At 41.3% G+C, this 25,021-nt stretch overlaps 6 protein-coding genes across 6 annotated transcripts in view; 3 read left to right on the top strand and 3 right to left on the bottom strand.

Annotated features, from left to right (window-relative positions):
• The window catches only part of LOC6582345 (formin-J), a 35,288-nt gene extending 19,207 nt beyond the window's left edge, over nt 1-16,081 (bottom strand). Inside the window, exon 1 of the mRNA XM_002008012.4 lies at nt 15,364-16,081. The gene's annotated coding sequence lies outside the window, so the exon portion shown is untranslated. The remainder of the gene's footprint in view (nt 1-15,363) is intronic.
• A 550-nt stretch (nt 16,082-16,631) lies between these two features.
• LOC6582344 (mitochondrial inner membrane protein OXA1L) lies at nt 16,632-18,537 on the top strand. The gene is made up of 3 exons (XM_002008011.4): nt 16,632-16,939; nt 17,068-18,109; nt 18,172-18,537. The coding sequence occupies exons 1-3, from the start codon at nt 16,856-16,858 to the stop codon at nt 18,390-18,392; spliced, it is 1,347 nt and encodes a 448-aa protein (XP_002008047.2). The 5' UTR covers nt 16,632-16,855; the 3' UTR covers nt 18,393-18,537.
• On the bottom strand, nt 18,466-19,161 carry LOC6582343 (MIP18 family protein galla-2). Its single transcript, XM_002008010.4, has 2 exons — nt 18,932-19,161; nt 18,466-18,870 (listed from the first exon to the last, which is right to left on the bottom strand). Exons 1-2 carry the CDS (start codon nt 19,050-19,052, stop codon nt 18,521-18,523), a joined length of 471 nt encoding a protein of 156 aa, XP_002008046.1. The 5' UTR covers nt 19,053-19,161; the 3' UTR covers nt 18,466-18,520.
• Nucleotides 19,162-19,865: 704 nt separating this feature from the next.
• Nucleotides 19,866-20,666, top strand: LOC6582342. The gene is made up of 2 exons (XM_002008009.4): nt 19,866-19,970; nt 20,026-20,666. The coding sequence occupies exons 1-2, from the start codon at nt 19,959-19,961 to the stop codon at nt 20,527-20,529; spliced, it is 516 nt and encodes a 171-aa protein (XP_002008045.1). The 5' UTR covers nt 19,866-19,958; the 3' UTR covers nt 20,530-20,666.
• Nucleotides 20,617-21,401, bottom strand: LOC6582341 (biogenesis of lysosome-related organelles complex 1 subunit 4). Its single transcript, XM_002008008.4, has 3 exons — nt 21,265-21,401; nt 21,130-21,201; nt 20,617-21,070 (listed from the first exon to the last, which is right to left on the bottom strand). Exons 1-3 carry the CDS (start codon nt 21,325-21,327, stop codon nt 20,705-20,707), a joined length of 501 nt encoding a protein of 166 aa, XP_002008044.1. The 5' UTR covers nt 21,328-21,401; the 3' UTR covers nt 20,617-20,704.
• A 214-nt stretch (nt 21,402-21,615) lies between these two features.
• Nucleotides 21,616-24,399, top strand: LOC6582340 (ATP-dependent RNA helicase DDX42). Its single transcript, XM_002008007.4, has one exon. It carries the CDS (start codon nt 21,752-21,754, stop codon nt 24,143-24,145), a length of 2,394 nt encoding a protein of 797 aa, XP_002008043.1. The 5' UTR covers nt 21,616-21,751; the 3' UTR covers nt 24,146-24,399.
• The last annotated feature ends 622 nt before the right edge of the window (nt 24,400-25,021 follow it).

The raw sequence follows: 25,021 nt of genomic DNA, 5'->3' as shown, positions 1-25,021 counted from the left end.
AATGAGAAGTAGAAATTAAATGAATTGAAAATGAAGTAGTCTATAAAGGAGCAGAAACGCAAGGAATTTTAGAAAGAAAGAAAGGAGTAGAACGTAAAAGAATAGTAAGCTTAATACGGAGTAGAAGTAAAAGTGTTAAAAATAAAGTAGTAGAAAGTAATGAAATAGTAAAATATGTAGAAGCTTTAAATATGAAGCTGCAGACTTCAAAGATTTAAAATAATAATAAAAAAAAAGAAACTAAATACCAATTTAATAAACAAAGCTAAATTGTTAAGCTAACTTGCTCAAGGCAATATTAATTTTGCATATTATATAAATATGTGTATCATGGCAGTAGCTTATAAGATTAATGTGTTAAAGACAAGTTAGCTTATATATACCTACAGATATTATAATATCTAACCACTCGAGCATTCCATTATTATTTCCGTTTTGTCGTTCTTTTTTTCTACGAGTATTTAGCATAAAGTTGTTTTCCCTCTTGCAAATTATGCTTAATCCATCTAAATCAGCTCATTAATTAATGCGCGTCTAAACTGAAAGCAACTTCATTTTTAATGCATAATTTCATTGCAGTTGCTGAGATGCGTCTGATGGCTGCTTTATCAGCAACAGCAACAACAACAACAGCAGTGTCTGAATCTGTCTGGGAACCAGAGTCAACGCACAGAGAGGCCGCTTTGTTTGGTGCAGCTTAAAACTAACGCAGAGACAGATGGACAGGCGCATTGGACGAGTCATAACACTTGACAACAGACGACAGCGACGACAGCGACGCCAGCAACAACATCAACAACTTCTACAACAACAGCTAGAGCAACAACATCGAATCCCAATCAAAACACGATCTTGGCGCTTGGCGCACTCAGCATTGACCTTATGACTTCTAAAATCGGTAAAAACATCTTTACAGCTCCATGTGGCAGTTGTCGATGGTTGTTGTTGTTGTTGTTGTTGTTGATATGTTTTCAGTATAAATACAAAAGTTAAGTCGAGATGTAGCGTACTTGAAATTGGGATACATTTTATTGCCTTTATATTTCATTTTCATTTTGATTTTTATATTTTATGCAATTGCCATACGCAATGCAGTTCAATGCAAGTCGATGCGAAGAGCCAATGCCACGCCTAGCGATCGCCCGGGTCGCCTCTCTTTCTCCCTCTCTCTCTCACTCTGTCCCACTCTACATGCCACTCACTTGCACTTGAGTGCTTGTTGTTGTTGTTGATTTTGATTTTGTTTTGAGGATAATTCCGATGCACAATCTGTTGGAGGCTGCAACCCGATTGCAAGGTCAAGTTTGCCTGCCACTATATTAAGTCATTTCGGGAGGGGGCGTGGCCCAGCTGTACGCCCATTGTGGCACGATTAATGCCTCAATTAACAGCTGGTCAAGCTGTAGGCGTCTTCGACAGCTGCCCAAATAAATACAAAAAGGCGAATTTAACAAGGTAAATACTTAATTTTAAATGATTTTATTGTTGTTGCCTGCGGTTAACAAAGAACATTTGACTACACAAATTATATAGCAAATATAAATAAAACCCACGTAACAAAAAAAAAACCTAGCAAGAGAAATAAATAAAGGTAAATGAGCGAAGAAGAAAAAGAAATATGCGTAGGTTTTGCATTTTGATGATGCGGACTTTGTCGTCTGCCTCAGCCGCGACTCCGACTGACCACAAATCACGATAAACTATTCAGCAACAGCTACATAGACTAAACTTAGTATAGATGTATGTATAAATGAATATATTTGTATCTATGCATTTCGATATGGCTCTAATGCAGCAGAGATGATCACGTGTTGGCAGCACGAGTCGCGGCTGGAGTTGGAAATGAACTGAAAATGAAACTAGTAGCAAAAGCTAAGCTATATTTAGACATGGGCATATCTGAGTTGGAGCTTCATCTATCCATAACTTCACCTAACCATAACCATATCTTAAGTCACGCATTGGATAACAAATATTATGTTAATTTAGCCAAATAAATATTATATGAAAGTTCATTTCAGATAACTTTAGTTACCCAAAATGGCAAATACTAATATTTAACTATCCATAAGCTCAACCTCCAGCTCTCTATATATCTATATTTAAGCATAGGACTTTGAATTTTATTTCCAAATAATTTATACAATTGATGTTGACATGAGTAGGGAGCCATGGCTTAATTAATCAAATAGTTAATTTGGGCACCGTTATACAATAGCTCTTAACATAAATTATAAGAACCTGCTTTCGTCACATTGTCATCTCTGATAGAGATCAGCGCTCCCATACACGCATATAGAAAGCGCTCTAAAGGTTGTCCCTTTTTTTGTTGATATATCCACAGCTTCTTCATTAGAGCTCATTCAGAACGCCGCGTGGCGCTTGTTGACATTTGACAGAGGAATGGGACAGTGGCATGGGCAGGGGCTGGGGCAGGGGTAGTTTGCTTGCAACTGGCTTGATGAGAATTTATGAATGGTCTTCCCATAGATGAGCTCACATATAGTTTAAATAGACTTGAAACTTGTTACTTGCCAAGTGGAAAAAAAAACCCGTCAAAATGTGTGAAAAGCAACTTCATTGAATCATATTTGACTTTGGACATTGTCTTTAGGCTTTTCCTATCTCTCAAGGGGAATATTTGGTGATTTTTTGCGTAAGCGTGAAACAAAAACTGGAACAGATTTGTGAGTGTTGTAAAAGATGAGGCGCTAATAGGCTAATTTTCATGCAGGGTTACACAACGGAAAAGCGAAAGTTATATTGCAGTCTATATATTATATATATACATATGAATGTGTACATATATATATAAAAGATCGAGCCGGAGTTAAAGCGCAGCTGCTGCAGCCACTTGTTTGAAATTCGAAAATTCTTGTAAAGTGCATAAATATGTTCGAGTCTTATGACAGGTAACAAGCCAACAAATTGCAGAGACACACACATGCTCACTCACACACACACACACACACATACACACCTGGCATAGATAGTCAACTAATGAAATATCGTGTGCCAAAATCTTGCGGTATGCCAAAACAAAATATCAAACGGTTCTCAGGGCCAATTGCGCACAATGAACGCTAATTATGCTTGGCTCAGATCGGTTCACCACAATTTGGCCAAACGAAAAGCCAATGCGAGTTCAATGCACTGGCCAAAAGCATGGCCCACGCACTGCAGCATTTCAAATCCCTAGTTGACCTTAACTTTGAATTGTCAAAACATCAAAGTTCAACGATATAGCCCCTCTCTCTTCGTCTCTCGCTGTCTCTATAGATGTGCCCCCACAGTTACTTTTAAATGTGATTCATATAAATCATAGTAATTGTTAGTATTTGATCTACAGGCCGCTAGATGCCGCCACTGTGCTGACATTGACTTGTGGTTTCAGTTGCCGCGTTTTTTTCTATTTTTCTATTTTTCTATTTTTTTTTTTTTTTTTTTTTTCTTCTTCTAGCTGTGTGTGGGCTCGAAGCCAGCTAGAGCACAAATTGTTTTCCTCACTTCATGCAGCAGCTGAGCAGAGATCAGGTCTCTGTTTCTGATTAGTCAGCCAAGACGTTTTTGTGTAGACTTGAATTTGGGTGCGATTCTTGCCACAGTTTGAATTTGCGTGGTACTCACGCTCAGCTATTTGTCCTTCAGCTACATTTGTATCTTGTATCTTTTCTGAATGTCTGTGCGACTGCGACTGCGGCGCATCCAAGTTTGTACTTCCGCATGCGGCATTCATCATGTGCTCAAAGCTTATCGACTCTAAACATCTGTTAACTATATTTAGCCGACAGATTAGGCGAGCTTAACGCCTACGATGCGGATGAGTCAGAGCATATATAATTATAAAGAACTTGGGCTTAGCTGTCGCTTGTTGCTTCTGTGGGTCACTTGCTGCTTTCACTACCCGCCGAACTTCAAGTTGAAGAAATATATATATGTATATATATAGTTAATTCTATTTGAACTACTGGTGGCAAAAACAAGCTGCCTTTTATGTAAGTTCAAGAGCTGCACTTGCTGCTGCTGCTTTAGACAATGCATAAATTAAATGCGAAAACAAAATAAGAAGAAGAAGAAAAAAAAATGAGATCTCAAATGACAAGCATGAAAATTGACAGCGACTCATAGTCAGAGCCAGAGTCAGAGCCAGAGATTAAAAGGCCAGTCAAGAGCAGTCACTGCCAAGAGGTCTCTGTCACAATTGGGCAAGCAGGGAGTGTGCCTGGCATGTTACTTTTACCTATTGGCCTGGCTAAAAGCTTGCGCAACTCGAACTTGAACTAGATGAGCTGCACATTGAAAATTAGCTGCGCAGATTGCTCCAATTTTTTTTAGAGAGCGACAGAGACAGAAAGAGAGAGACAGAAGAGAGCGCGGCGCAGGCGTCGCCACGTGACATAGGCGAATTAGTTGGCCGACATTGTTGCATTGTTGTTGGCTTTTTGGGGCGCACACACACACACACACGCACACAAAGGCGAGGACAGCGATCTCCAGGCAGCCGCATCGCCCACAGCGCCATTCGCTTCGCTTGGCTTTTGTTGTCTTTTGCAAAAGTATCTTCAGCCCCATCGAGCGGCATCTTGAGTCGAGCATGCAGCTTGCAAAGCACTTTCAGAAACAACTGCTATACGGCCATTAACTGTTTCATTTTCATTCATTGAACCCTAATGAGCTCATTTAGTAATTAAGTCTGAGCGAAAAAAAAAAATTATAATTATTTGCATGCCTAGTTAAAATCTTAGCATTGGCTATCAAACTGTAATTGAAATAGCATTAATAGTTTTCATTTTCTATTGTTATTAATTACTTTAAAATAAAAAATTTTTATTGCACTAGTATATTGGGGATAAATCATAGAATTATTGCAGCTAAGATTTTGCTACACAGCTGGCAGGTTTTGTTTTCATATAGCTGAGAATAACATAAGATAGAGCTCAGTTATTGTCAGAAAGCAATGAGAGAAAGTTGAGGAAACGACAAAGTAAGATAGAGATATGAGAGAGTAACACAAAAAAGAGAGATAAAGAGAAAGAATTCCTGGCATTTATATTAAATATTATTATTATATATGCATATTATCTAAGGTCGCTCGAACCCTTTAGCTGACAGTTGGCATCAGGTAGATATATCTGTTATATCTGGTCTATATATCGCATTTCACTTTCTTAGAGTATTTGAACGTCGTCTAAGCTAACCTTTAACGAAATTTGTTGCCATTCATGTTTGTTGTTGGCTCGTGAACTTGTAAGCCAACTTGTAACTTAATATTTGCTTCTCTCTCTCTCTCTCTCTCGTTTTTTGTTGTAATTTGCTTGCTATTTATTGTTTTGCATTGTTTGTTGCTTGGCTTTTTGCGCTATTTATAAACAATGTGTTTCTCTCCCTCTTCTTCTTTTTTGCATATGACGATTGTCTTACAATCAAGATTTCATTGTTAGATTTCCTGGGCCACATGGCGTATGCGCAACACGTTGCTGTTATTGTTGTTGCTGTTGCTGTTGCTGCTGCTGATGTTTGCTGGCACTTGCTGCATAAACATGCAATAATTTGTTTAATTAGGCGTAAATGACGCTGACTGCGCAGCCGCCGCATCTAATGGAGCGTAGCTGAATTTAATAGCTTTTGCCGAGTTTTTGCTTTAACCTTAACACACGAGCTGTGTGGCAAGTGAATCGCAATTGTCTGTCAGGCCGTATGTGTGTGTGTGTGTGTGTGTGTGTGTGTTCATGCCACACCCCAGCGATCGAGTGATCGAGCTATCGAACCATCGACTACCAATATTAAATGCTAAGAGCCATAACAGAGTTCTTGCATCCATGAAACGTGCCGCGCATAAGTCAGCTCCAAGAGTTGCGGGCGACCTGCCCATCGTTCCATAAAATGCACAAAAAAACTTGAAAGAGAAAAATTGTTGTTGGCTACTCAATATTTGATTGCACATCGTCGTCCAGCAAATCGCAAATCGTTTGGCTGCCTTTGCCATTCACGACGATAATTCAATTAATTGCGAAAATATCCTAGAGACAAATTCATATTCATATCGCAACAGCAACACCACAAGCAACAGCTATAGCAATTGCAACAAAGTGTAGACAAACGATCGGATCGTGTCTGTGATCGTGTAACTTTTCATTAAATTTCATTAAATTCTTTTATGCGATAGCAAACAGCTAAATGAGCAGCAAAGCCTGGAAAGCGATAAAACACAACTTTAACCAATTGCGGCAGCAACAAATCGCTTTGCTGATCTTCAAACTCCCATCAAGAGACGACGCGACGTCGCAACGTCGATCGTCAGGCTGCTCCAGCTGTAGCTGCAGCTCCATGCATTTTATGACTTTGATTTATTTGTGTAAATTATTTTTGTAGCTGTTACATGGATGGTGGCTGTAGCTCGAGGAAGTGTTTGCATCTCGCTGAGAGCTAGAGCTGGCTAGAGCGAGCTGTGAACAGCGATCGGTGATCAGCGGGATTGGGTTTTGCTCACTGTTCGTCAAAGCTATTAGCTGTCTACAATTGTCAGCAGCGCTGATTCCCAATTCAAAAGCCCCAATCCCAGTCCCAGTCGCAATCCCATTTCCATTCCCAGGCCCATACCCAGACCGCTCGAGCCATTGCATAAGCGAGTGATCTCCCTCTCCAATCTGTCTAGCTGTCGGCCTGTCGATCAGCTGTGCATAATTTCAATTTGATGTAGCACATACGAGGCGATAGATGGGCCTGTTGATAGGCGCCGTTAACTGACTTGCCCTGCGGCTAGTGGTGGTGACTCCCACAACCGAACCACAACCCCACTCTCTCCCTCCTCTCACCCTCACTCCCTCTCTCTCTCTCTCTCTCTGTTGCGCTCTCGCTCTCCGTCTGTATCTCTCTATCGATCGCTTAGCGTGTTTAATTACAATTGGGGGGATTTGGAATTCGGATTGAGCACGGATATCCGCGTACGTGTTGCGCATAGACAACCAATTGAACGAACAACACTCGACGTCAGCTGCAGCTGTCGCCTGTTTTTGGATAGCATGACCCATAAACGCCCCAACCAATAGAGGTAGAGAGATGATCGAGACTACCCTTTTGTTTTTCAATTTACGTACAGAGCCGGCCCAGAGGTGTGTGTCTGTGTCATTAGTAAAACTGAGAGAAGTTTTACTGCTCATGAATCGGAAATTACGGATAATGAATTATTTATGGTTATCTTAGCTGAGCGCAATGAGAAGTTGAGCAACTATATATGATAATACCAAGGAATACACAGATAAATGAAGCTAAAATGTACCAAATCTCTCCCATGTCGCTTCACACGTCATAGACCCTCCTCTATTCCTTTCGAGAATGGGAGACAAAATGTTTCCATTCATAATTTGACACCTTTGCATGTTAACAATCAATTAAATGGAGCTACAAAGCTGTTGAAATTGCGACGCAGAGCATTTAGCCTTCAGTTGGAGTTTTAATAGTTTGAAGACCCTTTTGCCGTATATCGAACATGGTTTGGCTTAATGAAAACAAATGAATTTATGAGTTGTTGTTATTGTTGTTGTTGCCTTTGTCGCTGTTATTGTTGTTGTTGTTGCTTGTCTGGCGATCGCAGACTTATCCCAGGCACGCACGAACACCTCTTAAAACGGCATTGGCTTTGCCAATTTCTGCTTTGTTTCTCACTTGGCGATTTATGGTTAAACAACAAATACAATAAGTAATATCAACAGCAACAACAACAACAGCCACAACAAATTTACGCACTTTTTAAGCCAGAAGTGCTTTGTTGTTGTGAATTATTTAAACAACACTTTGAATTATTGTAATTCGCATGTGGCAAACGCATAAATTATTATCATTTTTATTTTCCGTCTCTCTTTCTTTCGTTTTGTGTTTGTACCGTTGCATTGGAACTGTCCTCGTTCCCCCCTGCCCCTCAGCTCAGCGGCCTCTCCTCGATTCCCTTCCACTCTGTGGGGTGGTTCACACTGAGCGATTGCTGCGTGATCGATGTCAATTTCTAATGAGGCGCAAGTTTTTTTTTGATGACAGCGTCGGCTACGCAACGCTAATCCGTTAGAAAACCTAAAAGGTTTTTGGTCGTCCGTTACAAAGTCCATTTGCCAGCTGAACCTTGGACTTGTAGAGCTGATTGCTTACAAAACTTTGACGAGGGCTGTACAGCCACAAACAAAACTATCGATAGTTTGCTTAGGGATTATTGGATATCCTGACCGCCTTTCCTGATTACTTAAAATGATTAGAGCTACACTATCCTTAGCAATATGATCCATAATTTGGCTAATCATTTAACACATTCTGCCGTTTTATTAATGAAAAATTAATGCCCATATAATATTTCATTTCGAATTTGTATTCAGTCCACGCTCATAAACATTCGAATTCCATTTTTCGTACCGGTTCGCTCGATTTCGCGCAGTGTAGCGCACAGATGCGAGCACAAAACTGAGATACAGATACAAATGGCACTGGGAGCCGCACACGCAGCTGCGGAAACGAAAATAATGTAGGTGAAACAAGTTCCCCGCTTAAGTGCCTGGCTATATAGATGCAAATCAATAGACGATCGATTTTTTTCTCATTTTTTGGGCTTTAATAGAATAGTCGAGGCAAAGCCAAAAAAAAAAAATAAAAATATATTTATATATATAAGCAAAATAAACCGCAAACTCAACCGCAAATCAGACAACGACTTTGGGCCAAAGGCGCCGCCGCAAACGTTCGCAGAGAGCAATCGATGGCAATTGAGCGATCGAATCGCATTTGTAAACAAGTTGCTACAACTAACGCCGGCAGCATTTGGCTGAGAATTTCCGTTTCTCTGCACCAAACACCAAACGAGCTCGTAAATTTTCAACAAAATTTAATAAAAACGCCAAATGCACCCAAAGACAAAGACAACATCAGCTGCTGCTGCTGCTGATCTTCCAAGAATTCAATTCTGAGTGATGTCGACCTTGAGCACAATTTGGGAGACATGTGCAGCTCCTCCTATGCACACTCTCCCTATGCCCCCTCTCTCTCTCTCTCTCTCTCTCTCTCCATCTGTATTCTGTCTCTAGTGAATCGCATAAATATTTATACACCATAAAACTCGACAATTGGGCAATAAAGAATGTGCTAAATTAGCTATGCATGGCACAGCGATTTCTCCATCGACTTCTGCTTCTGCTTCTTTTTCTACTTATTCTGGGTGCTCTTTCAAATTGATCAGATAATCTGTAGCCATGCACATAATTATGTAATTGAATGAGCCAACTTCTACGTGAATCGCTTAAATTGCCATAGCAGGTAAGCCAAACAATTAAAATTCTCGAAAGATATCTCGAAAATCTCTTGAATCGATCATTGACGCAGATAAAATAACTATGATATATGGCATGCACATAATTATGTAACTTAATGAGCTACTTAACAATTACGTGCGCTCTTCGAATTGCTGAAGTAAATCATTAAAATGAACTTAAAACACACTTTTATAGAGATCTATATGTATGTTTATATCTTACTTGATTGCTATGCGAGTTGCTAAGGGCAAACAAATAATTATCTAATTTTATGAAGCTGTTTGCTTTGGCTTATCTCAATAAAATGCATGAATGCTGTGTATAAAAATGCTAAGTATGTTATCTAGTGGCGAGCGTCTAACCAGGCGATTGTCAGACTAACATTTATCATCTAGTCAGCATTGGAATCTCTGTGATCAGCTATGAAATAGAACCGCAATAGCTATATATACAAATGAAAATGCTCTTCTATCTTGATATCGAATTAGAATTTCAAGAAACTGCGATATTTGCTTTAGCTATAGCTACTTCTATTGAAACTTGGTGATATTTATGACCGTTTCTTTTGTCCTAATTCTTCTTGCTTCGTAAAGACTTAAGTCTTAAAAAAGAAATAAAAATATATATAAGATTAAAAAGTTTATTAAAATATTTAGGATATATGATACGGATATAACATAAATATTTTTATTGGAAATCTAATCAGTTTATTAAAATATATGTATTTCTTATAGATATTTGCAACTGTCAACAAACTAAAGCTCTCGCCCTCATTTTGCTTTAAAGTCTAGATGCAAATCTCTTGATCATTAACAATTTTTTTCGGATCATCAAGTTTAAACATAAATCAACATTTGACGCTAGCTGAATGAGAAAAAAAAAAACAAATAAATTTATTTAATTGTATAATTTATTTGTCTGTGCGAATTGGTAATAACATTAAATTATTTGTTTTTTTTTGTTGTTGTTTTTTTTTTACTTCTTCCACCTATTTGTGTTTGGCAGCCTTCGCCGTTGATTTGACATAATATTGCGACATTATTTATCTTTCTTGGCTATTTTGCTTTAGAGGGAATGCAAATCGATCTCTGTGTATGTGTGTGTGTGTGTGGAATATTGAAAAATTATGCAAAAATGGCGCGACGAGCAAATTAGGCGGGCGCATAAAAAATTTCACCTGTTGACAAGGCGGGCCAAGGCAATCAGTTTCACGGTCGAATATGGTCAGAGCTGCCCTAGAAATGGCATGGCAAATGAATTGGCAAAACGCTGCCTAGAAAGTTGGCTAACCGCATGGCGGAAGTGCACAGAAAATAGAAGGAAAATTGAACAGAGTATGGAGAGGTCAGGCAGGCAGGCTGAGGGACTGCAGGGTATCTGTCGGCAAATGGACAAAGCCAAACAAGCCAGAGCCAATAATTAGCTAAAAAAAAGCGTGAAAAGCGCTTCCTATTATTAGTTGAATTTGTTTTATATAACATTAATCGTTTCTAAATGATAAATTAATATGGGAAGCAATTCGTATGGGCGGTCTCAAACAGCTCAGGCTGAACTCACAGCTCGATGGCTTCGCTCTCGGCGAGCGTTACTGAAAGGCGTAAAATCATCAGCCAAGTGGCCGAGCAACTTGCCAAAATTGGCAAGGCTTAAATGGACATGACAAACAACTGAAACAGCAATCAGACAACAGCAACAACAATACACAATCGACAAGCAGTGAGCTGCTGACGTCTTGGTTTTTTGTGTGTTTGGGCTATTTCCTAGCTGCTTCCCCGCTTCGGATGTGGGCGTCTCTTTGGGTCAGCGTTTGGCATTACGCATACGACGCGTTGTACGATTAGAATCAATTGAGCCACGTGGGCGTCTCAAGACAGCCAGCTGACAATCGAATTATGATTTCATTTGCATAGGAGCCTAGAGCACACACTTCTTTCATAGCTATTCTAACTAACTGCTGAGTCACTGAGTCACTCAGTTTGTTCTTCATTTCCTTAGTTATGGAGCCGAAATTATTTTTGACTGCTGCTCAATTGTTATTTACGGACGATTACACCTTTCACAAGCAACTTGTGCTGGCACAAAGTGCACATTTAAATGAGCTGATTTATGGCTATTTGATGGGCGCATTAAGTAGAGTGCACACCCGCTTCATTGCGGTGGCTGCTGCTGCTGCTGCTGCTGCTCCAAAAAAGACAAACGAAAAAAAAAAAAAAACAGAATTCTTGCTGCTGTTTCAGTGCCAACTCTTAAATTGTTGTTGTTGCTCTTGCTGCGTACTTTATTATTAATTTTAAACGTGGGCACCACCACTACAACAACAACAACAAGAACAAGAACAATAACAAGCCACGAGCACCACACACACACACATCTAGAACACCCACAGCTTTTGTCAAGCTGCATGGATTTTATTTTATTTCTTTAAATTTTTTCTCCCTCTCTCTTTCTCTCTCTGCATATCGCCCTCTCGCTCAATATGTTCTGTTCTCTTTTTTTTTTTGTTCTGGCCGCATTTGTTATTACTTTTTGTGGTTTCGTGTGGCTGTGTAGCGATTAATTCTTGCAATTTGCACACTTCAACACACGCCGCAGTCGCCGTTGGCGTCGCAGTCGGCGCTAACATCTAATTGCATGCACAAAAAATTACTCATACGCCGCATATGCGCTCGCATAATTATCGCTTATATTGCCACATCAAATCGCTTCAGCGTGGGCGCAACAAAAACAAAAGCATTGCAAACTTGGCTAACAACTTAGTTGCCAAGAGCGCATCCTCCTCAGCAGCAGCTGAATAGCAATTATATACTTAAGCCACCTTGCAGCTATATTTCTCAGTGTGTGTGTGTGTGTGTTTACTTATATATATTTATATATTTTGCATTTGCCATTTTTATTTATTGTTTAACAAATAAAAGACGCCCTCTCCCGCCACTCACTCTCTCTCTCTCTCTCTCCCTCTCTGTGTGCGCCCTGCCCCTGCAATGAATTGCTTTTATGCGCTCATTTGCATATTAAATAAGCGGCTGGGCTTCTGGCAGAGGCAGCGGCAGCGACTGCAGCTGCGACAGCGACTGAGACTGCGACGCTGCAATTGTGTTGGTTGATTGTTGTTGCTGCTGTGTGGTTAGTTTCTAAGCGGCAGCAGCTGCTGCTGCCAATGCAAAGAACGTCGCCAACGTCGACGTCTTTGTAGGTTGGCCAGCGTATTACGCGTTCCAGCTATTTTATTAGCAATTGTTGTTGCTGCAGTTGTTGTTGTTGCTGTTGTTGCAGTTGTTGTTTTTAAGTCGTCTACTCGATTTGGTTTGTTGACGTAAAACAAAGAAAAAACGCAACAGTCGTATGCAAACCATAGGGCATACAGCTAGCAGCAAGTGTAAAATATATTAAAATGAAGTTGCAACTGGAGAAAGAGTGGGTAATGTCTGACTGAAAGATACCCTGATATATTATTTTATTGTAAAATTTAAAAAACAAAATTTTTTAATCAATGTATTTGCTTTACATATGTCAAATTTTGTAAAATAATATTTTATTTGATTTCTCAACAAACCCAAGCCTAAGCTATATACCCCGTTGCAACGCTACAGGGTATATCAAAATAGTACAACAGAACTATAGCGCATCAGCATGTGTACAGTGTACAGTGAAACCTGTCGAACGTTGACAATTGAAGTCGTGTGATTCATTGACCAGTTGATTCATTAAGCACTTGGTCAATTTTTTCTGTTTTGCTTATTTAAATTTGTTTTAATGAGGTGTCATCTGGGAGTTAATTTTTTTTAATACAAAACTGTTTACATAAGATCTTCAACTTTATGAATATTGAAACTAATATAGCGAATAAATTCATGAAAAATCAGTTAATAGAAAAAACTGTTAAGCATTTAGTAAAGAGTTTGATTTTACTCAAGGAAAATTCAAATTTATGAATTAAGGTTTTCAATTTTCAATATATGCTCAATAATAGAAAAATTGCATTATATTTTATAAATATATTTTATGAGTCTACTGCATTTCCCATTGTTTTATATACATAGTTTGATACTAATTTTATCAGGCATCTCATTGAGCCTTGTCGATTCGCTTATGCATTAGTCAACGATTTAAGATGGATTCGTCAGCAAATTGTAAAATATAAATTGAACAAAATGGAAATGTGAAACGTTTCTACAAATAGTTAGGGCAACTCCTAAGACCCACTCAGAGGCAGTTCTACGCACTCATTTGGCAAACAAATTTAGGCGCCCAAATCACAATTAAATAACTAAGAGGAAGCGACTTAGAGATACCCTATAATTGCCCTACAAGTTTACAATTGATTTTCTGAGTGACACAGAATTAAGATTATATAATAATATAATTTCGGTGAATTTATATGATACATATACTACTCAATCTATCAAGTATATATAATTTTAATATATTTTATGGAAATGCAAAATATCTAAGTCTATAAAAGAGTCGGAAATAAACATAAGATAAGCATGGACAGACCTAGAACTTATCTTTTTTCTTAGAGGATCGGTGAAGTCTATCTGTTGCCTGTTGCATATATTTGAATCAAGACAGCATACCATGCTAGACATTAGCCAGGGTATATATACCTACGTACATATAGAGATATATAACTGTGAGTATTTATCGAAGCTGGTGACTATTTCGCTGCTGTCTTTTTGGCGAAACAAGTAGTTGAATTTCCTTTTTCAAAAACTTAGATATTGACAGAGAGTTTAAACTTGTGCAGCTGAGTGTGTGTTATATATATGTGTGTGTGCGAGCGTGTGTGTGTGTGTGACATTAAGCCACACACAAACAAGTGTACCATATTTGGCAATTGACTTTGCGGCCAAGTCAGAAATAACTATTTGTTTTTTGCTCGCGTTTGGACGCAGTATTTGCCTAACACACAAACACATATCTACATTATATATATCAATTTATATATATGTATATACATATACATAAAAGCCAGCGTTTTTTGCTAACTGTTTACGCTGCCCACTTGATTTGCTTGGCTTGATAAATAATTTTAGTTTTATAAACACAAATTGACACTTCAAATTGTTTGCCAAAAAAAAATGCACAGCAAAAAAAAACGAAAATGAAGAAAAAGAAAGAGCGACAAAAAGTCTTGCAAAAAGCATGAAATCGATTGGAATTAAGCCGCCCCGTTTCTCGTTGAGATTTGCTGCCCCCAGGGGCCAGCAGCCGTAAGAAGTTTTGTCTGGAACGCGGGATCTGATATATCATAAACTTAAGCATAAGCACTTCTCAGAATTGCCAAACCAGGTAGCCGCCCCACCTGCTGTTGTTGTTGTTGCTGTTGCTGTTGTTGTCGAATCTGATTTGTATCGGCAAAGATCTAACAGTTAAATATCACAGCTATCTAATGCCGCTGCGGGGCGTTGCGTATCAAGAACTGCCCAAAGGCGAATCTCTGATCTTGAGAAATGGAACCTCGCGTACGAATTATGTTTGCTCAACAGCACGTTAATTAATTGTTTGTCTAGTGATTAAAGCGGATTCGCGTTGAGAAAATAAACAATTATATTTATAGATAGAGTAGCGATTGTATGCTAATTATAACTAACAAACTCAAAGTGTTCTAAATAAAGTATAATCTCGTATCATAAATCTATAGAAATGGGTCATTCAAGCAACGTAACTAGCTTAAATTAAAGATTTTATGATATATTCATAGCAATTGGTTTTCCTTTTTTTTTTCCTATTGATAAGAATATTCATTTTCTCCGGGCTCCACATAGTCACCCTTACACCTACTCCTGCCCCCAACCAACCTCTCTCTGTCAGCTCATAAACCAAGTTGTTTGTAATAGTTTAAGCATTTAATGAGCTGCACTTGATGCAGTGGGTGCGAAAGGGATGGCAACGCAATTCTTATCGGAATTATTGTTCCGCGTAATTGATCTAGTTGGAGCGCGTCGCGGAGCCAATAAATATTATTTCAACTGGCAACTTATGCAAGCAGATGCTGAACGCTAATAAGATGGCAAACAATAATATGTTTTCAATTAAAAATAATAATATAAAAACCAAATAGGAAACTTACCACACAAAACAAAAACAAAAATTGTATTTAACTAGGCAGCCCAACACCTGTTGCACTTGTTGCTGCTGTTGTTGTTGTGGCGTTGTTGTTGTTGTTGCTGCTCCAATTTGTGAATGAGCTTAATTGCATTTATCGATAGCACTTTGTTTGGCTTGCGTCAAAGTTATCGTTTCTGGTTTCTAGCTGTTGTTATTGTTGTTGCTGCTATTGCAGTTGCAGTTGTTGTTGCTTTAATTAGCAACACAAACACATTAACTAACACAGACACACACACGCGCTCGCTCACATACGCACACACACGAACTCCGCGTGGCAGACAGGCGCATGGCAGGGGGCGCCCACGCAACGTGCCAAAAGAAAACGCGTTTATTGAAAATGCAACTGCGACAGGCGACGACGGCAGCAGCAGCAGCGTCAGCTGCGCAAAGAACTTTTGTTGACTGCACCAGCTATTGCAGCGGCAGCCAAAAAAATACGACGAAGAAAAAAACAAATCAAATTGCAATGCAACAAAAGTGCAACTTTGTTAATTTCGAATTTAACCGATTTGCTGGAGTGCTCGCGACTAACTGAAAACTGACAGAATTTCAAATTTACCCGTCGGCCGCTCAGTGTGCTTGTCTTCTTCTTGCTGTCTGTCTTTCTTCCCCGATTTGTGTGTGCAAGTGCTACGCGTGCGCACCACAACTGCTCGCCTCGGACATCGACAAACGACTGAAGTTAAGAGAGCCACCGACCGTTTGTTGCTGACGATCGAGAAGAGCGCAACAACTTAACTCGCTCCAATAGCACCGCTCTCTCTTTGCGTGTGTTCGGTTATCCGATGCGTATGATTAATTTTGATATACTTTTATTAATAAGTAACTGTATAAATAAGCGTATTTCTACACTACTTCAATCATAGGCGCGCTTTACATTTCTTTTTATTTTTATATTAAATAATATATCTCATTAAATATTAAAAATTTGTTTATAATTTATTTTGATATATTAAACATTTAAAATAAATATACTTTGAACTATACACATTTTTTAAAGATTGTTAAATCAAAATATTGATTACTTTACGATTCATTTTATTCAAATATTTGTGTTTTTACAACAAAAACTAATTGTTGAAAATTTTGATGCAATAGTAACAAAAGTAACGGTTTCCGTTTTTCGGTATTTGTGGTATTTTTTAGTGCCATATTCTTTAATCGCAATTTACATCAAATAATACTGATTAAAGAGCAGAAGATCGGAGCCAGCTTGTTTGTGATCAAACTCAACAATTTTAGCCCATCAAAATAAATTTTGTTGTTTTAAAATTTAAATCAGAAGTTGAAGCGTACCAAAAATTGCCCAAAAGTTTATTGTTAACCCATCCCTGGCACAACATATGTTCTGAACTGACCATCTGTGAGCGAACGTAGTTGCTATCCCTTTCTGCTCGTCGAAGCGTAAATGCGTACATTTTTTAGAAATTTATAAGTTCAAATAAAATTGAAAGATGATGTCTAAACGAATGCAAATTTGGAGGGCAACCCAAGCGGTGCTCACACTGAACTCAACATGCAACAGAGCTTCTACACAGGTAAGTAGGAATAGCAGCCGGCGATTATCTCCCCGCGAGCTTCCTATGACATAACCTGCAAAGAGCGGTTTGTTATGAATGAAATGGCAATGAATATCCATGGATTGTATAGAGGAAACTCTTTGCAGATGTTTTCTTTAGGTGGCAGTAGTCGCGACATGCACCTGAGTAGCAGTTGGAGCAACCAGCTAAGTAACCGTATAATTGCTGCACCTCTGATCCCTCTTTATGCCTCGGCGCCAGGTGCAATACGCTTTGCGAGCAGTCAGAAAGATATAACTGTTGAATCGGTGCCCAGCAAGGAAATTGTGGACCTACCTGCCATACCGGATGCCCCAACTCCGCCATCCAATTTAGTCACGGAAAGCTTTATGGAAGCCGGCGAGCCGTCGTTTGCTTCAATTGGACTAGGTGGTTGGTCACCGCCTGGCATGATTCAGAACTGTATGGAATTCTTGCACTGTACATGGGACATTCCCTGGTGGGGCGCCATTGCCATAGGCACGCTCTGCGTACGCACATTAATCTTTCCTCTGGTCATCCTGGCACAGCGTAACTCCGCCAAAATGAGCAACAATATGCCACAGATGCAGGTGTTGCAGCTGAAGATGACAGAGGCTCGACAGTCGGGTAATGCCATCGAATCGGCCCGCTACGCCCAGGAAATGATGCTGTTCATGCGCGAGAAGGGCGTTAATCCTCTCAAGAATATGATTGTGCCATTGGCTCAGGCACCTCTCTTCATCTCCTTCTTTATGGGTCTGCGTCAGATGGCCAATACGCCAGTCGAATCGATGCGTGATGGTGGCCTCTTCTGGTTCACCGATCTCACTCTGGCCGACCCATATTATCTGCTGCCGGTTATAACCAGTGCCACGCTCTACCTCACCATTGAACTGGGCACTGACAGCGCCCGTCTGTCGGCTGCAAATATGAACACCATGAAGTACGTGCTACGTGCCTTGCCCATTGTCATATTCCCATTCACCATGAACTTCCCTGCCGCCATTCTTACTTACTGGGCCTGCAGCAACTTCATCTCGCTCGGGCAGGTGGCCCTGCTGCGTATTCCCAAGGTGCGGGATTACTTCAAGATTGAGAAAATGATCTCCCACCCGCCCAGTGCACTGCCAGCCAAGAAGAAGGGCTTTGTAGGGGGCATGAAGGAATGTAAGTTGAATCGAATCGAGCCGAAAGTGAGTCTTAATCAAACTAAATTTGTGCTCTTGCAGCCTGGGATAACATGAAGATCACCAAGGAGATCGAAGAGCGTCAGCGATTGGACGAGATACGCTTTGCCAAGGCCGGCAAGGGTCCGCTGGTAAAGACATTCAAGTATGATCCCACTAAGCCGCATTCAAGCCCAGTCAATCCAAATTCAAGTCCAAGCACCAATCCCAATCAAATCGAAACACAGGTCACGAGTAACTTAAAGTCCAGTTCCAAGCATTAGTTGTAGCCCTTTCGACCGTGGCGTTCGTTGTTAATGTTAGATATAGTAGTTTCACCAGAAGTTGAAGCATATGTATATGCTAAAATATAATATATTTTCTATTAAAACAAAGAAATACAGAAACGAAGTTAACCCTTGGCCGAAATGCATTGATTTATGACTTCGGCTAGATGCTTGTTCTCCAGTGCCGCTGCGACCCGTTCCTTGTCTGCTAGCTGCTTGTTCACAGCGAACTCTGAGGCGTGCGTGCCCGGCGTTATCTCGACGGTAACCTTGAAGCGCGGAGGCAGTGATCGCAACAGCTTCACACGTATGGAGAGACCTATCAACGTCGCCATCGAACAATGGGGAATCGTGGGCGTAAAGTTGATGTGTACCGAATTCTGTTTATCACTGATGCTAATGAGTTCCTCTTGTACGACATGCAGCTCTTCTAATGTGAGCGGGTGCTCAGGATCATTGATGTTTCGTATGAGATCTGCTCTGAGAAAACTTTTAATAATAAAAATGTTATTTGTCGAAGTGTTTGATATGCTCACCAAAGATCTCACGCTTGTCAAAAGGATCGGCAACGCTGTCGTTCTCTTCGTTAGCTGTTATCAAGCGCTCCTTGATCTTGCCATAAACGCTTGGATTTATATTCTCAATTTCTGTAGGCATTATTACTATTATTTACGGCTAATTTAACTATTATTATTGTATGTATTCAACTATAAATTTGCACAATGCTTGCGAACAGTGTGCACACTCTTGCTGTCTACCTAATAAACACATTTTGCCACAGAATACTTATGCTCAAATTGGGTAGGCACACACTGGTTGCTCTAGAACGTTTACCATTTTGAATTGTTAATTTAGCCCTATTTAAAACGACCTGTTGCAATTAAAATTAACTGGCATTTGTACAAAGAAAAATTTTCCAGAAAATGATTATTATCGTCTTACGTAAAGCTACACAATTAAAAAAGATTTAACATTTATAGTTATGTACACTTTAATTAATCTTTCCGAGTATTGCGCCCATTAGACAAACATCGAATCCCAACTCAACTTTTTCGCAACAAGGTGCTAAATATAGATGACTCATATAAATCGGGTATCCAAGCCGCTACTACCTGATCAATACCAATATATATGCATAGGTATTAAACATATCACATTCTAGCCACCTGACAAGAGCTCTCCGCCTTGGGCCACATTTGATTCGAAGTCAAATCTGACACATTTATTAAGTACATATACATATATATAAACATATAGCTATAACTGGTTATATGTATATGTATATACATATCTGTGTCAATTGATGCTACGGTGATTTTTCGCAGCTTTTAATTATCCAGCTCTATCGATTTAGTATCAATGAGTAAAAATATTGTGTATAAACTCACACAATAATATTGATATAGAAACTTTACTGCAATTATCACCAGCTTACGAACTAGTTAACAGCTATGTCAAACATCTCACTGGCGCTCCCGTCTGGAGAGATCCGCATCCATATAATGCACCGAGCAGTATAGCAACTCCCACAGTAGGCAACTAACTTTACTACAGTTCGGAACAATGAGGAAATTCGTAAGTCGCATGAGCGATTTTTTCCAAGCCCATTAATAATTTAACTGTTTTACAGTTGATTTTTGTGGCCTTGTGCGCAGTTTGCAGTGCAGCTCCAACGAGCGCTCCGCTTAAAGATGAACCATTGAGTTCAGGCGGCCTCAAGAGTCCCCCAGAGATACCTGACAGCATTGTGGCGCACGGATTACTGCAGCACGATGGTAAAATCCATCGCTCAAGTGGTCTCGACCGGCCCAGTCCGATTAATCCAGATGTCGTAAGCGATCCAAAGCCCACTTCAATCGTAATTGCCCATGATGAGCCGCAAAAGGGCGCTCGTCATACACGTGACATACCCGTGCCGACACAGGTGAAGACCACAAGCGCTCCCAAGGAGGAGAAGGAGAAGGAGAAACCCCAGGTGGAGGAAACTAGTACCAGCAGACCAGACAGTCCACTGCGTCACCGTCCAGTGCCCGTTGCAGAGCTGTTCAACAAACCCAAGGCCCAACCCGCCGCCAGCTCCGCTGAGCATAAGGAAAGCAAGGAGAGCGATGAAAGCAAGGAGGGCAAGGTCTAAGTCACGATCCCCATTCCAACTGTTGATTTTTATGTAAGCCCGCTAATTAGCTCGTCATGTTACGAATAAAAGAAAACAACTCGCGAGTAGTAAACAAATAAATAAATAGAAACGATAATATTTACACGCTCACAAAACCCATTTGCTAATTAATAACTAAATAACAACTAAAAGTTTATATGGAGTCACTAATATTGGCTTCCTCTGCCCTAGTTCCAAAGTATTCATCGGCTTTGAAGATGGGAACCGCTTGGAATTCGCCATCAATCAAATTAGTTTTGGGGGTTGCACTAGATGTCTCTGCGGTGGATAGCCTAGCCTTTAGGGGTTTCAATAGCAGGCCCTTTATACTGTAGTCGGTTACATTGAGCTCCTGCTCTGCGACGTCTACAGATTTCTCCACTTCATTCAAGTTCTCATTTACGGCGGCGACAAACGTGTCTAATTTGTCGATTCGCTGACGCAATTCATCGAAGTTGGCGCTAAAGCTGAGTATGCTGCATACATGGTTGGCCATAATGCCATTAGACTCGGCCCGTACCTAATACATATTAATAATTGTATTACGCTATTTACGTTTTGCACTCAAATTACACTTACGGAGGCCAAAACCGTTTCGAATTCGTCCAGTCGTGCGAGCATGTCGTCTATGTTGTTGCATAGTGGATTTATCTGTCGATTGATAGAGCAGAGCTATTACCAGTTGACATCGGTGTTATTGATGTGTCTACATACCTCCTTTTCCAGATCGGCACTTTGTATAATTTTAGCATAATCCTCCGCCGCTTGTTCAACCATTTTTTCCCCTTATCATCTGTTGCTGCCAACAGACGAAATATCAACAAAACGAAGTTTCGATAACTCACAACAAAATAATCGATTGAAAATTCACTATTGACAGCACTGGACTCCGAATAAACTCACTAAACTGTGAACAATTGCAAAAATATAATAATTGGTGTACGAATATCTCAATCTAGTAATGAATTGTAAAAGAGCATTAATTTTGTTAAAAAGTGAAAATAGTATTGTTTAGAAAAATTCAATTACTATCGGCGATTAATCGTTAACACTCGAAACACTCTTTAATTCAGTGCTGGGTAATGACAAGTCTGATTAGGTTGGCAACAATGTGTATATTGCAAATTCTATTCTCGCGTATGTTGTATTGATTGGTGCTTTATTCGAAAAGAGCAAGAGCAAATTAGGAGCTACTGCAGCCATGAGCAACTACCGTGGCATCGGAGGCGGCGGCTTCCCCTACAAGAAACAGCCCGGCGCAGGCAACAATATGAGCGCAGTGCCGCCGCCGCCGGCATTAAGCAACAATCGTGGAGGCGGTGGATTTCGATTTAGCTTCAATCAGTCCAGAGGCGGCGCAGCTGCAGCTGCTACAGCCGGCAACACATCAAAGCATGGCTACTCGACGCTGGAGTCCATCAGCCAGTACACAAACTCCACCAATTTCGTGGGCAAGCGCAAGCAACACATGGACGACGATTACTTCGACGACGACGACGAGCCGCCGCAGAAAGCTCCGCCGGAGCAGGCTTATATACCAGCGCCCGGATCCCCGGGTGCGCCAGCCAAGAACGACTCGGATTCGGACGAGGATCCGCTGGAACAGTTCATGGCCGGCATCAAACAGCAGGTGGAAAAGGAGAAAGTACGTGCCACAGATCCGCAGCAAAAGACAAATGTAGCACCGCTGGAAAAGAAAGGGGTGCGCGGTGACATCGACGATGAGGACGACGAGGAGAGCTACTACCGCTACATGGAAGAGAACCCCAATGCCGGCATGCGCGACGAAGGCTCTGATCAGGAGATCGACTACGATGAGGATGGCAATCCGATAGCTCCACCCAAAAAGAAGGACATCGATCCCCTGCCGCCCATCTATCACTCGGAGATCGAGTATGAGCCCTTCGAGCGCAATTTCTATACGCCGCACGAGGATATCGCCCAGCTGAACGAGGAGCAGGTGCGCGAATTGCGCCACACGCTGGGCGTCAAGGTGAGCGGCGCCCAGCCCCCCAAGCCAGTCACCTCTTTCGGCCACTTCGGGTTCGACGATCAGCTACTGAAGGCCGTGCGCAAGGCGGAGTACACACAGCCCACGCCCATTCAGGCCCAGGCGGTGCCCGCCGCTCTGTCCGGGCGCGACATCATCGGCATTGCCAAAACGGGCTCCGGCAAGACGGCAGCGTTCATCTGGCCGCTGCTCACCCATCTCATGGATCAGCGCGAGCTCCGTGCGGGAGACGGACCAATTGGGCTGATTCTGGCGCCCACGCGCGAGCTCTCGCTCCAGATCTACAACGAGGCCAAAAAGTTCGGCAAGGTGTACAACATAAACGTGGTCTGCTGCTACGGCGGTGGCTCCAAGTGGGAACAGAGCAAGGCACTGGAGCAGGGCTGTGAGATTGTGGTGGCCACACCCGGTCGCATGATCGACATGGTCAAGATGAAGGCCACCAACTTGAGGCGCGTCACATTTCTCGTGCTGGACGAGGCGGATCGCATGTTCCACATGGGCTTCGAGCCGCAGGTGCGCTCCATTTGCAACCATGTGCGCCCGGATCGACAGACGCTGCTCTTCTCGGCCACGTTCAAGAAACGCATCGAGCGTCTGGCTCGCGATATTCTGACAGATCCGGTGCGCATTGTCCAGGGCGATCTGAATGAAGCCAACCAGGACATTACACAGCACGTTTACGTCTTTCCCAATCCCTTGCAAAAGTGGAACTGGCTGCTCTGCCATCTGGTGAAGTTCCTCTCTGAGGGCGCTGTCCTCGTGTTTGTCACCAAGAAGGCGGACGCCGAGACGGTGGCCAACAATCTGCTGGTGAAGGAGTACAACTGCCTGCTCCTGCACGGCGACATGGACCAGGCGGACCGCAACAAGGTCATCACGCAGTTCAAGCGCAAGGAATGCGACATCCTGGTGGCCACCGATGTGGCCGCCCGTGGCCTCGACATTCCCCACATACGCAACGTGGTCAACTACGACATTGCCCGGGACATTGATACGCACACGCATCGCATTGGACGCACGGGCCGTGCTGGCGAGAAGGGCAACGCCTACACCCTGGTCACCGATAAGGACAAGGAGTTTGCTGGGCATCTGGTGCGCAACCTGGAAGGTGCCGATCAAACGGTGCCCGACGATCTAATGGAGCTGGCCATGAAGAGCTCCTGGTTCCGCAGCTCACGCTTCAAGCAGGGCAAGGGACGCAAGCCCGTCAACAATTTCATGGGTCTGGGCTATCGCGAGCGGTCGGGCAATGCGGGCGGCGGAAGTGGAGGAGCTGGTGCATCTGCTGGCGCTGTACCTAAAACCAAAGGCCCCCTCGGCGAGTCCACTAAGTCGCTGTCTGGCGGCGGACCCGCCACGGATCGCTATTCAGCCATACGTCAAGCCTTCCGCTCGCAATACTCCTCACAGTTTCGCGCTTCCAGCGATCGCACCTGGGAACAGACTGTGCCCGAGACGGGCGTCTTTGCCGCACCGCCACCTCCGCCGCCGCCAGCTGCAGGCGGCAACTCTTCCACACCCTCCACAGCCTCAGGTAGCAATGCGGATGCGAAGCGCGCCAAGAAGAGCCGTTGGAACTGAAAACTTGAATCGAAAGCAATCCCCATTTAATTTCATATAATTTAATTGTGTATTTGCTTTTGTTTCATCATTTAAAATTACAACTTAAACGCTAGCATTAAATATATATATGTATATATATAATTATATATATACATATACATATGCATATATATCCATTATGTATTATTTTAGATAAATACTCGTATGTACACTCTCCCATTCACACACACTCTCAGCCGATGCCGATTCAATAAAAATGTCATTAATTGTAATAATGTTTATTTTATTTTTTTGTTTGTTTTTGTTTTGTCTTGTTATATGTGTATTTTATTTTGAATAAAATCACATTTGCGCATATTCCATGGCCTTAAACTGACCCCGAACCGGTTCCAATGAACTGTCTGTGGTTCACTTTCTCGCAGCGCATAAACAACATACGCATCGCAGCGATCTGGCAACGCTGTTGGCTATACACTGCGCAAACAAAGTGACCGAGTTATTAGATTTTAAAGTTTTTTATGTTTTAAGGTTTTCATTTTGCAAATTTCTGTTTCCATTTTTTTTTTTTTCGTTTTTTTTTTTTTTTTTTTAGAAGCGAGAAAAATGTCGAAGCTAATCGTAAATTTATGAAATATTGTTTTACAATGAAACCACTACAATTTTTTTTTGTTTTTTTCTTTTGTTTATATATCATATGGGGCTTTTGTTTTTCCTTTTTTTTTGTTTTTATCAATAAGAATACGATAAGCATTATATAATAATTTAGCATATGGTTTGTTTTTGTTTTGTTTTTGATATAACATTGAGAAAAGTTGAGATTCATTTAACTAACACATTGACGAGATTTGTTTAGCAATAATTGTTGTAAGCATTTATTTTTGTTGACTCGAGAAG

The sequence above is a fragment of the Drosophila mojavensis genome, unplaced genomic scaffold, assembly GCF_018153725.1.
Source record: "Drosophila mojavensis isolate 15081-1352.22 unplaced genomic scaffold, ASM1815372v1 contig_74, whole genome shotgun sequence".
NCBI lineage: Eukaryota > Metazoa > Arthropoda > Insecta > Diptera > Drosophilidae > Drosophila > Drosophila mojavensis.
This window is presented reverse-complemented; position numbering and strand designations above follow the sequence as displayed.